The sequence below is a fragment of the Protopterus annectens genome, chromosome 1.part1 (assembly GCF_019279795.1).
Source record: "Protopterus annectens isolate FY-2018-M chromosome 1.part1, PAN1.0, whole genome shotgun sequence".
In the NCBI taxonomy this organism is placed as follows: Eukaryota; Metazoa; Chordata; order Ceratodontiformes; family Protopteridae; genus Protopterus; species Protopterus annectens.
The window spans coordinates 108411702-108426342 of record NC_056726.1 but is presented as its reverse complement, the minus strand read 5'-3'; the positions used below and the strand labels follow the sequence as shown (position 1 = coordinate 108426342).

The following is a 14641-nucleotide window of genomic DNA, read 5'->3' as shown; positions in this document are numbered from 1 at the left end:
CCTCATTGCCCCATTCCAGCCTTGTCAAGCTTGGTTCCCATATCTATGGTCTCATCTAGTGAATCCCCCATGGATTCTAGATCCCATCCCGGATCTGATCTCTCACCCATCAGGCCTGTCAACCCCGAATCTGGACAACCTCAAGCTCACAGCTTGGTTGATCCAGTTCCAGTGATAGCTAGGACTCCCAGTATCTCATCCCCTGTCAAGGCTATACTAGCCGCTCACAAGCCATCTACTAGAAGAATCTATAATAGTAAATGGAAGCATTTCTCTATTTGGGCGGAGCATCGGAACGTAGATCCCTTTACAGCTCCCTTGCCAGCAGTACTAGATTTTCTGTCAGGGTTATTCGACCAAGGTGCCAGTTTTTCTACGGTCAAAGTCCAGTTGGCCGCTATCTCTCATTATCATGTTGGCAGTGATCTCGGCCCTTTGACTTCGTCCAAATTATGTAAGACCTTCCTAAAAGGCACTTTCCTACTAAGACCTCCGGTAAAAGATGCAGTCCCTCCTTGGGATTTAACTCTTGTACTTCAGTCTCTAACAGCCCCTCCCTTTGAGTCGGCAACTTTGGTGTATCTGAAATACTTATCTTGGAAGACGGCTTTTCTTGTTGCCATAACTTCGGCCAGAAGGGTCTAGGAGCTTCAAGCCCTTTGCGCCAAGCCACCGTATTTGATTTTCCACAAAGATAGAGTCTCACTCAGGACCAACCCCTCCTTTCTGCCCAAAATTGCATCGGAGTCTAATATCAACCAATCTATTAATTTACCAGTCTTCTTCCCAAATTATCAGAACAAAGGTGAATACAAGTTGCACTCTCTAGACATACATAGGCAACTAAGATTCTATTTGCACAGGACAGCTGATCACAGGAAATCAGACCAGCTTTTTGTATCCTTTGCTAAGTCCTCTTTGGGAAAACCTGTATCAAAAGTCACATTGTCCAGATGGATTTCCCAGTGTATTCTTTTGGCATATGAGAGTTTGGGCTGGCCTGCACCTCAAGGAGTTCATGCCCATTCTACTCGATCGATTTCTACCTCTGCGGCTTTTCAATCTAGGGTGTTGTTGGATGACATTTGTTCAGCAGCCACTTGGGCTTCATCTCATACATTTATAAATCATTACAAGTTGGATATTGTTTCCAGAGGGAGAGCATCCTTTGGCTCTGCAGTGCTCCGGAACATCCTTCCATGAGGACCTCCCAAGAATCAGGTAGCTGGGGACTCTGTCCCATAGGTTGATGGACAAATGAAGTTAACTACTTCAGATTTAGAAATTATGTACTTACCATAACGTTCCATCTGAGTAGGTAAACTTCATTTGTCAGCCACCGTCCCTCCCTCCGTCCCCCTAACCTATATGGATGTTCAAAGGACTCCTGCTGTCATGGCGGATTGTTTCCAGGTTAGAGTAGGGAGGTGGTTCTTGGTATCATATGGTTTATGGATAAGCAAGCTCGATCTGAGGTCAGGAAGGGATAGCAGGGGATTATGGGTAAGGGGGAGGAGCTTGGAGCTCGGATCTTAGCTTTTGGAAGCTGCCGGCTCTGATCCGATATGGATCCGATAACCATAGGTTGCTGACAAATGAAGTTTACCTACTCAGATGGAACGTTATGGTAAGTACATAACTTCTAATTACTAACTTCATAAACCAGGATATTAAAAATTTGATCAGGCTGGTCCTGCAGGAATTGGGATTTGTTAAGAGCAGATCATGCTTCCAAAATCTTGTAAGCTTCTTTGAAAAGGTCATGTTGGCAGTGGACAGTGGTCACATTTTTCATGCTACCTACTTAGATCTTACAAATGGGTTTTAAAATTGTACCACATGATGGGATTGTTAGTAAACTAATGGTCTTAAACATTGATCCCTGTGTGATATAATGGATTGCAGACTGTCTCAAGACAAGAATAAAATGCATATTGTTTAGGTCTCTGATGCTTCCACAGTTAGGGAAAAAGTGATCAGTGGCTTTCCTCAGGGTTTTGTACTAGGCCACTTCCTTTTTTAGCTTTTTTTTTCCTCCTACCTAACCACTGACAATAGGAAACTCTGGCTGATTAAGTTCTCAGATGATTGTAAGCTGGGTATAGTTGTTTAATTAACCACTGATGCTAGCACCTTCAAATAGAACTAACATGCATTAACTCTTGGTGCACCAAAAAAGGTCTTCAGCTAAATGTAAGAAATAGAGTATAACCACCTTCAGAAAACAACAAATTCCTACAACCTACTATATCAATGACACCCCACTCTCCAGTGAGTTTGTGATTAGGAGCTTGGGCACTTTGGTAGATGCCCCCCTTCAATTACCATTTGATAAGTGAGTGAGAAAATCCTTCTAAATCTCAAAATTAGTCACTAAGGGCATCTCATCTGAAACCAGGGATGTTATTGTTTCCCTGTATCATGCCCTGGTTAGAGCCCCATTATAAAATATAATGCACCTTTTAGTATGTATCTCACTAAATGCGTCAGAAAACTCAATAAACAGGAAAGGTTCCAACAAAACGGATCTTGGGCCTCAAAAATTTTAGTTGTCAAGAAAGGTTGGAATCACTGTCTCTGTACTCTGTCATACAGGCTCTTGAGGGGAGACCTGTGCCTTGCTTTTTGTATCCTAAGGCACCCTGCTAATCTGAGACCCCCCTCTTTCCTCAATATATCAAAAAGTGTAGTCACTTGCACATTCCTTTAATAATATTAAACACATTTTCCCAGAGCCATGGTTATACTTAGATTTGAGGCAGGAAACAATATAATCTCTCTCCATAGCTTCAGCAAAAAGTGTTTTGAGATGCTGAAAATCACTAAGGATATCATATAGATATCGTGATAGTTCATGAGCTGAAACATAGTATTTATTGTCTTTCTCTGATACTTATCAGTGTGCTGTGTAATTAATTATTAAATACTGCTAAAAAAGAATAAAGTTTGGAAGCAGTGCATTTTTCTTAAGTCAGAAATGCAGTATGGAACAACTCTGTATTATATAAAGTAACCAGCAAAACTGTATAATATTTGCAGTACATAAATAATACTATGCAAAAGCCTTCCCAGGAAGGCAGTTTATTTTTGCTACTGAAATTGGGGATATAATGGATAAATGCATTTTTATGGGATTTGTGCTTTTTGCAGGGTTTAAAGTTCCATTGTTAGTTATGTCATTTGGCTTCCTGTGTAATATGTATTGTGAAACCTGGACAACCTAGTGGCACATTTCCTTGTATCCATCTCATTATTCCTTACTATTTCACCTATGGATGTTACTGAAGTGATTGTAGCTTCTTTATAACTATGTAGATTGTCACTCAACATGATATGACTGCTAAAAGCCTTGGAGGGTACCCAGACAAGGAAGAACTGACTAGGAAGTAAAATGTTTTGTTTTTTCCTTGATAGTGAAACACTACCTTAGTTTGAGATGATGCCGTCCAGTTGAAGAATGATAGCATGGCTGGTATAGGGCTGTGAATTGAAACATAATATACCGATGTTTATGTTGCTGTATCTTCGTTTTTATGAACAAAACCATTACAAAAAAAGTTTGGGCTACTGGATGACACTTCCCTTACTGTCTTGTACATCTGACATTGCTGTGTACAGTTCAAACTATAGTTTTATGCAGGTACAAGATTGATTGATAACATTATCTAAGAAATTATGATAGAAATGGAAAAATGCCATTCAGTATACTTCAAGGAGAAGAAAATGTTGACTTAAAAATTAGCCAGTTGTGCTGCTTCATTTTTTGAAAGAAAATCATTTTGTCTGAGTGGTCTTTTTTTTATTTGTATTTTCCAACAGAGTATGCAAGATACTCCTCACTACAAAGTTCTTATTGACACAAGTAGTACAGAAAGTACACCTACAGCATATATCCCACAGCAGGATATAGAAATTCTTAGTGGAATCCAGGTATTTTCTGAATGTTTGTTTATTTACTTGCTGATAAGATTATTAGTTTAATTTGTTATCTTGATGACTTTGAAAAATGCAAGCCCTTTTCTTGGACGTGAACTGCAAAATCTTGTTTTGGATGTGATAACAGAGAACATCAGAGCTGATGCCCTTCTGTATCACTGTTGCAATGTTCATCACTTCTGAAATATTCTGCTAAGGATAGCCCAATGTCCGGCCAGTATACCAAACTCTTTATTGCCTAGAGAATGTCATACATCAGATGTATGCTCCCCATGCAAGCATAGGGCATAAAGTTGACATGTGTACTCTCCCAACTCAGAACTTCATTGGTGCCAGTCCAAACGGCATCATCGTACATCTGTCTGAACGCACTTCTCTTTGCTGGTTATACTGAGCCTACATCTTTCAGATAAGTACCCCACTGGAGTTCTTTTCTCTTTGTCTTATATTGTTCAGTGGGTTACATATCATCCAAAAAAGGGAAATGTCAGTGTAGGAGGCAGATTCTTCATAAGGACCTCCACGATAGATGCTTGTTTTGCTTAGGTGCATCTCTCAGCTGCAGTGTGTTCCATCTCTCAGGCTTTTGGCCCAAAGACTTTGCATAACCACCATTCTTCAGTTTCCATTTGTCTTGAGAACCCATGTCTCAAGCTTTTGGCCCAAGGTACCATGGCAGAATCTGCTTGCCTAGAGGTACATCCACCACTCAAAAAAGAAGGCCAAGAAGTCTAGGCCTGAGTTTGCTGCTGCTGTTCAGTCTCAACTGGTTATCTCTCTTGAGGTGAATTAGAACCCACAGTGTAGTCCAGTGTTGCCTTCAATTTTCTTTTGCGTTGACCTTCTCAGAGGCTGACACAGAACCTGCTTCTCACCTGTCCTCAGAGGCCTTGCAGATGTCCACCATGGATATTGAGGGGGGAACTATGGCTGGTTATTGTTGAGGGGCCTAGAAGGATAGAAAGATCCTTGTTAGGGAAGAGGTGCCAGGTACCTTAACTGAATCCAGGTAGTGGTCTAAACTGCTGTGTTTCATCATAGCAGATGTCCCAGTGAATAAAAGGCAGAAGACTAAGCATGTCATATCAGCCCCCAAGGATCCAGAAAGGGAATAGCAGGACTTTACTCAAGCCTTGATGGCATTGAAGCCTTCTCAGGCGGATTTAGGTTCTTGCACCTCCTTGGTCCTGTATCCCTAAGAGGGCTAGGGACCCGGAGTATTTGGACGAGGATTCTGACTTTGAGGCTGACTCCTTAGCTGATTCCTCTCAATTGTCTTCACATTTAGACTGTGCTTCTGAAGAGGAGGAATCTGTTAATCCTGATTTTCCTTTGGCAGAGCTTTCCTTTAGTGACATGGTCCTGCGTATGATAGAGCATTTCAAATGGGATTGCTGTCAAGTATGGGACATCCAGTAAAGGTATTATGAGTTGTTACAAATGGGACTCTTCTAGGTCTTCAGCTGTCTCTTCTGTGTTGGCTGTTCTATTACATACTTTCTCTGCTGCTTCCCTGGCTCTAGATTCTCAACCTCCAGCTCCTAAGAAACCTGAAAAGCTCTATAAGGTGCCGGATGCTTGCAAGTTCTTGTACAAGTGCTCTTCATCTGATCCTGCAGGATTTCTTTTTCTGCTGATAAGCCTTCTAGGTTGTTGCCTTCTTCCAAGATTCTTCCTTCAGATAAGTACAGTAGAGCCATGAAGAGGATTGGTAAGAAGGTATACACCTTTGGCTACTTTAGCCTTCATGGCTGTCAATTACCAGACTCATATGACAAGGCACATACTGTCTGTTTTTTCCTGGATAGGGAAGATTATTTTGGATATGCCTGACTTGAGGGTAAGACCTCAGCTCTCTCCTTGCTCACTTCCACTTCTCATGTTGCCTGTCACTCTGTTAAATTCAGCTGTGATGCAGCTGATGTATTTTCTAGGGTTGAGATGCTGTTCCTGGCTTTGCCTTCAAGCCTTGACAAATGATATCAAAGCAAAGCTTCTGGATGCTCCCTTGGATAACCAGAATTTGTTTGGTACTGCTGTGGCTGAGCTTTAAGACCGTAGTGGATCAAGGTAAGGTTATGAAAAATTTGAAGCAGATTTTTGTCTCACAGGAACTATCCTAGCAAGACTGTCTTTTTGCATAGATTGCCAAGACCATCTTCCAAAGGTAAGAATGCTCCAGTTGTGTTTTTTTCAGATAAGCCTACTCAAATGCCCAGGCCTCAGAAGCAGTCCTTTCCTGACAAATGTGCAGCCATCTGTCTGCCCTCCCTTCCTTTTAACCAGGTTCTGTTGTCTCTTATGCTTTCTCTTTCTATTCCAGTTTGGCAACTGATTACCACAGACACCTGGATTCTCTACATTATCAGACAGGGTTACTTTATGACCCGGAAACCCTTCCTTCCTTCCTTGTCTAGTATTCCACAATCCCCCCTGCAGAACAGCTTCCTCATTTTCCAGGCATATTGCATGGTCTGCTGGATGAGAGAACCATTCAACAGATTCCTCATATTGAGAATGGTCTGGGTTTTTATTCTAGGATTTTTCTGGTTCCCAGAAAAGAGGGGGCTTGGAGACCTGTCCTGGATCTTTCCTTTCTGAACACTTTTTTCATAGTACCTTACTTCTGAATGCTCTTTCTTCAGACTCCATTTCCTCTGTTGCTCCCCTAGGCCTTTCTGCTTTCCTTGGATCTGAAGGACGCCTACCTTCACATTGCTGTCCATCCTGTATTCAGGAAATATTTAGGTTTCTCTGTTTATTCCTCTCATTTTCTGTTCTGTACTTTGTCCTTTGGGCTTTCAGCAGCCCCAAGGGTGTTCACTAAATGTGTAGTCCCTGTAGAGCCTTTTGCAAGCTTCAGGGTATTCACATATTTCTTTATTTGGATGAACTCTTGCTTCAGGCTCCATCCCATTCCAAGCTAGTGCAGGATCTTCATTTTACCCAGCTTCTGTTGTGCAGCTTAAGTTCACTGTCAACCTTCAAAAGTCAGTGTTGACTCTTATCTCAGGATCATGTTTTCCTTGGCTGCAAGTTCCAGACTGTTCCAATGCTGGCATCTCTGCCTGTCTGTAGAGTTCTGTCCCTCACTAATTATCTACTGTCCCTGCTTCCCCTGTCCTCTGTTGCAGCCAGGGAGTTTTTCAGGGCTCTAGGATTTATGGTCTCCACCATCTCCATGCTCCCCTGGACCAGGCTTCATATGAGGAAGTTTCATTGGTACTTAAAATCAGTGTGACCTCAACACCTCCACCCGCTGGACCATCTAGTTCCTCTGCTTCCTTGTCTCAAACTGGAATTTCACTGGTGGATTCAGCAGCTGTCTCTCAATGCAAGTGTTCCCTGCCACCCTCCTCAGAGCTGGAATGGGGAGCGACCTCAGGCACCCTGAAGGTGCAGAGCCTTTGGCCACCTCAACAGAGGGCAGATCACATCAGCATCATGGAAACACAGGCTTTTATTATGGCCCTTCAAGCTTCCATGCTCTCTGGGTCTCTTGAAGGTTTACACAGACAACACCATAGTCATATGGTACATCAACAAACAGGGGGGCATGAGGTCTTACCTTCTTTTCAGATTATCCCCTTAAGCATGGAAAATCGCCATCAATCTGCAGGTCACTCTACAGACACTCTGCAAACCTTCACAGCTCAATTTTGCAGCAGACTTTCTCAGCAGCCTCATGAATGGATGCTTCACATGGATGTGTTTCTGGACATAGTTCATCAGCAGAGTATTCCTCAAGTAGATCACTTTGTCTCCCCTCTGAACAGACATTTCCCTCAGTTCTATTCCAGAATTCAAAGTCCTTTGGCTTGGAAAGTAGACACCATGACTTTCTCTTGGAAGGGAATGTTCCATTAATACCTTTCCTTCCCTTCCCTTCCTCTTCTTCTTCTTCTAAGGGTCCTACACAAAATTGAGGAAGGCTCTCCAAAAATCTTGTTGGTGACTCCCTTTTGACACAGACAGCACTGGTTCCCCCTCTTATTCTATCTGGTCAAGGGCAATCATCACAAGTTACCTCACCACATGGATCTTCTCACACAGGACAAAATAAACTCTCATTCATCCTCATCTGTCTAGTCTTCAACTGATGCTTTGGGTAGTGAGGTTTTGATTCCTTTCTAACACAGTTTTCTGAGGATGTGCACAAGGTTCTTCAGGAGGTCTTGTAACCCCAATACCAGAAATTATATATGTTAAAATGGAAGAGAGTTTCTGTTTGGTGTCTCAAATATCACCAGGACCTCTTTTCAGTGGGGTCCCTTTGGTTCTTTCCTATCTGTGTGAACTTCTGTATGCTGGTTCTGCAAATTCTTCAGTGAAAGCCCACTTGTCAGCCCTCGTTATGGCTTTAAGTTTGAGGTCAAACAATTTCTAGCATGCACTCCAGATGTCTTCTTGGTCTTATCCCACTCTGTTACCTTTCCTGCTTGAGTTTTTTTGCTGGCAGTATCTTGGTTCCTTTGCCAGTTTTTTCCAGTAAATTCCAGCCCCCTCTTGCCTGTTTTCTAACCCTACTTGCAGTCATCCCTACTGGCAAAATCTCATTTCTCCATTCTTATATTGACTTAGTTCTTAGAATCTTTTCTGCTACTTTATGAATGTAATATTCTGTATGGTTGTTATTATTCTTCTTAAGGATCTCCATCTAAAATCCAACTCTCTCTCTATTTCTTGAACCTCCCTCCCTTTGCTTCATCATCATTCCTTTCCACTTTGAATTATAACCCTCTGCTTGTGTTATGTATATGAGCCTTAACTGTGTAGCTGTAAAATATCCCTTCAAATCAAATCATGTAAATCTAAACCACCATGTTCTATTGGAAGGATCAGCTTATCCCACTTAACTCTTGTCCTTATTCTGTCATAGATAAATTCCTTCAATTATTTATTAAGTAATTATTATTCTCAACTTCTCCTCTGGCTGATAAAAGTATGCCTGACCTGTATACAAGACTAAAGGGACTAAAAACATTTTCACTGCTTGTATCTTACTATCCATATCCATAAAGGGTTTCCAGTTTCTCAATTTTGTATTATCTTTTTAGTCTGTTCCTACATATCTTTATCTGCTATAACAGAAGAATTTTAATCCATACTCCTATATATGCCATCTTATCATGTCTCCATATGTGGGTACATCATTTACAGCTATAGTCTTTGTTTTATCTTCATTAATTTTATATTGCAGAAAGACTTGAAACTGTCTCAAAATGTTCCACAACACTGGGCTGTCCTTTTCTGGATTTATCAGGTACAAAATATCATCATCTGCATGTAAAGCCAACTTTTCTTAATTACCATACCAATTATATCCTTGTATTTCTGTGTCCCTTATTTTATTTGCAAGGTGAAAGAGGACACATCATCCTGGTTCTTTTGTTCAAATACAGCTCATCTAACAGGAACCTCCCCACTTAAATTCTTGCCTCCTATTCTTATATCCTTGTAATTAATCTCATTGTATCAGGGAATGCAAATGCTTCCAATGCCCTACTTGTAAAACTGCAGCTTACTCTGTCAAATGCTGTCTCTGCATCAAGACCCACCAACATCAGAGGTGTTTTCTTATATTCTCCTTCCCTCTGGATCATCATTGTTCTATTAATGTTGTCAAATATTTGCCTCCCCTCCTGAAAACCACACTGATCCATTTCTATCAGTTTGACAAAGATTTTGCCATTCTTTTAGCTAGTATAGACATAAAGACATAAACACTTTATAATCATGGTTTCAAATTGAGATGGGTCTATATGAAGCTAGGTCTGAAGGGTCTTTGCCATTTTTAAGGAACACAGCCATCACAGGTTTTTTCCAAGATGGTGCTTTTCCTCCTTTTAAAATACTGTTAAACAAAATCTTCCAGGTCTATATCACTATTTTCCCTTCTAATTTCCAAAATTCCACAGCAATCCCATCTGTTCCTGGAGACTTTCCTGAGGATTGATTATGCATCATTGTTTTTATCTCATCACTTCCTGTCATTAAGTCTACTTCTAACCTTGACATAACTACGTTTTCCGTAAATATTTACATTTGTACTCTTTCTTAATTTCCACTTTTCTCTGTTGTATCCTAATGTTCATACAATTTCTAGAATATCTTTAAAATCTGTACAGGATCTCAGTTATTTAGTTTGGTGACAACCCTTTCAACGTTCTGTTGCCTAAGTCATTGTGCTAAAAGTTTTTGTGCTCTTCAGTTGTTATCAAAAAATAGTTGCATAACTGCAGTCTTTCTAAACTCATGCATATTATCCATATACTCCCTTATTTTCCTCTTTTGCACTCTGCATTTACTCCTCCTCTTGCTCTGTGAGAGTCACCTTATTTTGCAATACTTTAACCTTTATCTGCCCCTCTAAGTAATTTCTATTACGTCTTAATCGTATCTCTTCACTTTTATTTTGACCCTATTTTTAAATTCCATTTTCATTTTATCCCAGTTGCTAGCTATAACTTCTGAAAATATTTCTATCTTCCCTAGTAATGCCTGGATAATTTCCATTACCCATTCCTTAAATTCTTCTCTTTTTAGCAGCTTGCTGGGAAAGTGCCAGCGTCTTATTTTTACTTCATTATCCTGCATTTTTATTTTAGCTTTTATTGGTGCAGAATCAGAAATGGTTATTGGATACGTGTCAAAACTTTCAATTAAATGCACATGTTCCTCTGAAATATAATTTCCATCTAGTCTATCAGAGTTACTGTACCTTGGGGAATAATATGTACATGCTTTCTGAGTTCCTACTGCTGAATTTCATGCCGCATATTTTCATAAATTTCATCAGAAATCTACCCTCCTTTGTTACATTTTCCCTTCTAGTTCCCCCTGATATATCCTCACTATTACAAAGCAAATTACAGTCCCCACCTATAAATAATATTCCCCGCTGAAAGCTGATTGTTTCTCCCAAAATTTTCTTAAGCTCCATAATAGCAGTTTTCTAAGGGAATATAAATACATGCCACTGTAATTTTCCTCCCTTGCCAGTAGCCCCTTGCTAACACAAGTCTGCCATTTTTGTCTTTTTCCCCTCATCTATCACCATTGGAGCCCCAGTAGCAATTATTATAATTACTCGCTGTTTCCTCTGTCCCTGGTCTTCTGTGGCATGTCCATTCTGAAATCTTCTCTTTGCCAAATACACATGCTCATTTATTTCCAGATGCATCTCCTGCAGTATTGCTATTTACACTCTGCATTTCTTAAAATAATTCAGTAGTCTTTCCTTTTTATCTATACCTATAAGGCCATTCATGTTCTAGGATAATATGGGTAGCATAGCCATCATGATAAAAAGAACTAAAGTCAGCTCTTCCTCCTCTTCCTCTTCGTCATCAAAAAAATGACCACATTCGGTTCCAAGAAGTTCCTCAGAACCACCTTCTAAATTGACAAAACCACCTACGTTGTTGACTGTGTCTTTGACACAGGTAGGTAAGAATGATTCAATGTCAAGTCAGATCTCAGAGCAGACATCAGGTGCTTCGGTGCCAGTGGGTTTATCAATACCGATGCAGACTAGCCATATTTCCTTACCAAAGACTTCCTATTCGCCATCACTGGACCCTTTTGCTGACCAGCCACCCAGTCCTTTCATGGAACTGAGACCACCTAGGTCCTCTTCAGCTTGCTCTGTTCAGTCAACTAACAGTCTAGCTGAATCGGACATAATGAGACTGGTCAATCAGCTCCTGAAGGTGAGGGGATTGCTTCCATCCTCGGTTCCCAGCCAGCTTGGCTCCGGAGCTGGTCCTTCCTTGACACCCTCTCAGATACCTCCTCTGACTCCAGCTGAGTGTTCGTAACCCCTGGCACCGACTTGCGAAGCTCTGACTGCCTCAGTGCCAGTTAGAGTTTCTTCTGCGGCATCGATGATTGCCTTGAGTTCTTCTGGTTTGTCATAACTGGAGACCTACCAGGTTGAGGCTTCTTTGGTGGTTCCAAGGGGCAGAGTTTGACTTTGATCCTTTCGTAGCCTTCCATGCCCCCCGGTGCTTTGGCATTTGTAAGCTTGACCGTGGCTACTGCTTTGGAGGCGACTTCCTCAGTGCATGGTGGGACCATGGTTCTGAAGGGAGTCTATTTAAGTTCTGGGGTCCCATCCCTCTACAGGGGGGCCTGCCTTTCGAATCATGGAGAAGGCTTTGTCCATTGTGAACTCACAGTCCTTGCCATCCCTGTCGGGCCAAGTATTTTGTCCGTCCCCTTGACCCGAGCTTCCTCCAGCTTCATCCCTGGGATAGAGGACACAAAAGCCTCAGGAGTGATCCACCATGGTGATTTCTTCTTTGAATACCTCTCAGGAGCATCCCACCAAAAGAGTTACCTGCAAAGAAGAAGTGTAAGAGGAAGCACTTAGGCTCCCCAGAGGAGACTTTCACAGAGGATACTGATTTTGATGAAGGGAAGGTTCTACTAGGTCACCTCCTGATGATGTTTCCTTTGGGGACATCCTAGAAATCCTGAAGCAGGGGGATGGCTGGACTTTCCTCCAACCTTCTTCAGAGGAATCAGTATAACCAGAGGCTTTTTGTGCCCAGCTCTCTACCTCTTGGATCTCTCAGCCTGTTGACAGGCTTATTAAACTGATCGCTTAGGGGGGACCTGGAAAATTCCTAACTGCATCAAACTAATTCCCAGAAGACCTGACCAGAGTCTGTCTGCCCCTAAGAACGAGCAACACTGGGCCAAGGGTATTTATAGATGCCATGGTGATAGCAGCAGCCACCAAAAAGGAACTTGGAGAAGAAAGTCCTACTATCCATCCTCCTAACAAGGAGTCTAGGACTATGGATAGGTTTGGGAAATGCATATATGCTTCATCGTCCTTTGCTTTTGGGTCCTTGAATTATATGGCACACTTCAGTAGGTTGCAGAGAGATCTGATCAAAGAGCTTTCAGACACTGTCACAGGAGTAGTAGCTGAAGGGACCCGAAATAAGGTTACCTCTCAGCTTGTCACCCTTGAATCGATTTCCAATTCATCCATGAAGCTAATTGCTCATGCAGCTGAAGGGATGACAAGAGCAGCAGGTTCAGGTGTAGCCATCAGAAGACATGCCTGGATGTGCTTGTGTGACTTTGCGGAGCCATTTAAATCTTCTTTCATCAGTGCCCCATTTGATGGCTCCTCCCTGTTTGGGCCCAAGGTTAAAGACATACTTGCTAGATGTGAGAAAGATGGGAAGACGCATTCTGCTGTGGGCTTATGCTTTTCCACTCCTCAACGGCCCTACTCTAGGAACTAGAGAAGTGGGAGGCTAAGGTTCAAAAAGACCTAAGGGCCTTTCCAGAACTCATATGGCAAGGACTTCTCCCAAGATAGAGGGGGAAGTAATAATGGAAGACGCCATTCTAGAGGCAGAGTTGGCCTGCAAAACCAGGAGTCCAGAGATTCCTTCTCAGGTAACTCCTACCAGCGCTCCTTAATAGAGACCTGATTTCCTGCCTCTGGAGTCAGTCTAGGGAAGATTATCCCTGCACTAATATGCCTGGCTACAAATGATAATGGACAGATGGGTGGATGGGATTATTTCCAGAAGATACATAATTCCCCTTTCTATGAAACCAAAAAGACAAAAAAACCTCCCAGACATTCCATCCAGTTACAGGGAAGCAGCAGTCATAGAAATTCAAAAACTGCTCAACAAAAGAGTCAGCCAATCAATCCCACCAGACCAGAAAGGATCCGGAATCTACTCAAGGTTCTTTTTAGTGCCCATAAAAAAAACGGGACTGGAGCTTCATTTTGGATCTCAGCCAGTTGAGCAAATTGGACCAACAAACCAAGTTCCAGATGGTCTTGGTACAGTCAATACTTTCATTTTTGGAAAAAGACAAATGGATGTGCTCGATAGAGCTTCAGGATGCGTATTACCACATAAAAATAGACAAGTGCTCCAGAAGACTCCTGCGCTTCTGGCTGGGAGCCAGTCCCTATCAGTTTAGGGCACCACCTTTGGCCTTGACACAACCCCCAGGGTGTTTACCAAATGCATGGCAGTCGTAGCAGCACATCTCAGACTGCTAGGATTATGAGTATTTCCATATCTCAATGACTGCCTCCTTACTGCTGCCACCAGGCATCAACTAGTAAAGACAAGAGATTACACCACCTTAGGAATCACAATAAATTATGAAAAATCTCTTCTGGAATTCACACGTCTGGAATTCATTGGAGCTATACTAGACACAGTCACAGGATTTGCATCACTACCATTAGAAAGGCTCCAGAGGATCAGATCACAACTAAATCACATTATTCAGAACAGAAGTGTTCCAGCAAGACTCATGCTACAAGCTCTAGGGTCAATGGCAGCCTCTATTACCGTAGTTCCCATGGCCAGATATCACATGCAGATTGTTCAATGGCTTCTGGCATCCCAGTGGTCATTACTAAACCAACTGATGTCTCAGCAAATTTTGATCACCAGTCGTTGCAAACAAGACCTGTCTTGATGGCTCCATTCCAATGAAATCTTGTTGGGCTGTCCGTTTGTCCTTCCTCAGCCTCAAGCCATAGTGACCACGTATGCTTCTGAGATTGGGGGGGGGGGCATTATCTGGGAAGGACAGTCCAAGATGCTTTGTTCCAGATGGAAGCCAATTTGCATATCAGTGTTCTGGAGATGAGGGTGGTGCTCTTAGTGTTGCAAGTATTTCAAGATATCCTCCCCTTTGGAATAGTGGC

The 14641-nt window shown here is 42.0% G+C and overlaps 1 protein-coding gene across 7 annotated transcripts in view; it reads left to right on the top strand.

Moving 5' to 3' along the window:
* LOC122803960 (F-box only protein 21-like) overlaps window positions 1-14641 on the top strand; it is a 1078053-nt gene that overhangs the window by 841519 nt on the left and 221893 nt on the right. For 6 of the 7 annotated variants that reach the window (XM_044073649.1, XM_044073671.1, XM_044073641.1 and 3 more), the window contains exon 6: window positions 3820-3930. The exons of the other annotated variant lie outside the window; for it this stretch is intronic. In XM_044073649.1, coding sequence (XP_043929584.1) covers window positions 3820-3930 — 111 coding nt within the window. The remainder of the gene's footprint in view (window positions 1-3819; window positions 3931-14641) is intronic. 7 annotated transcript variants of the gene reach the window in all.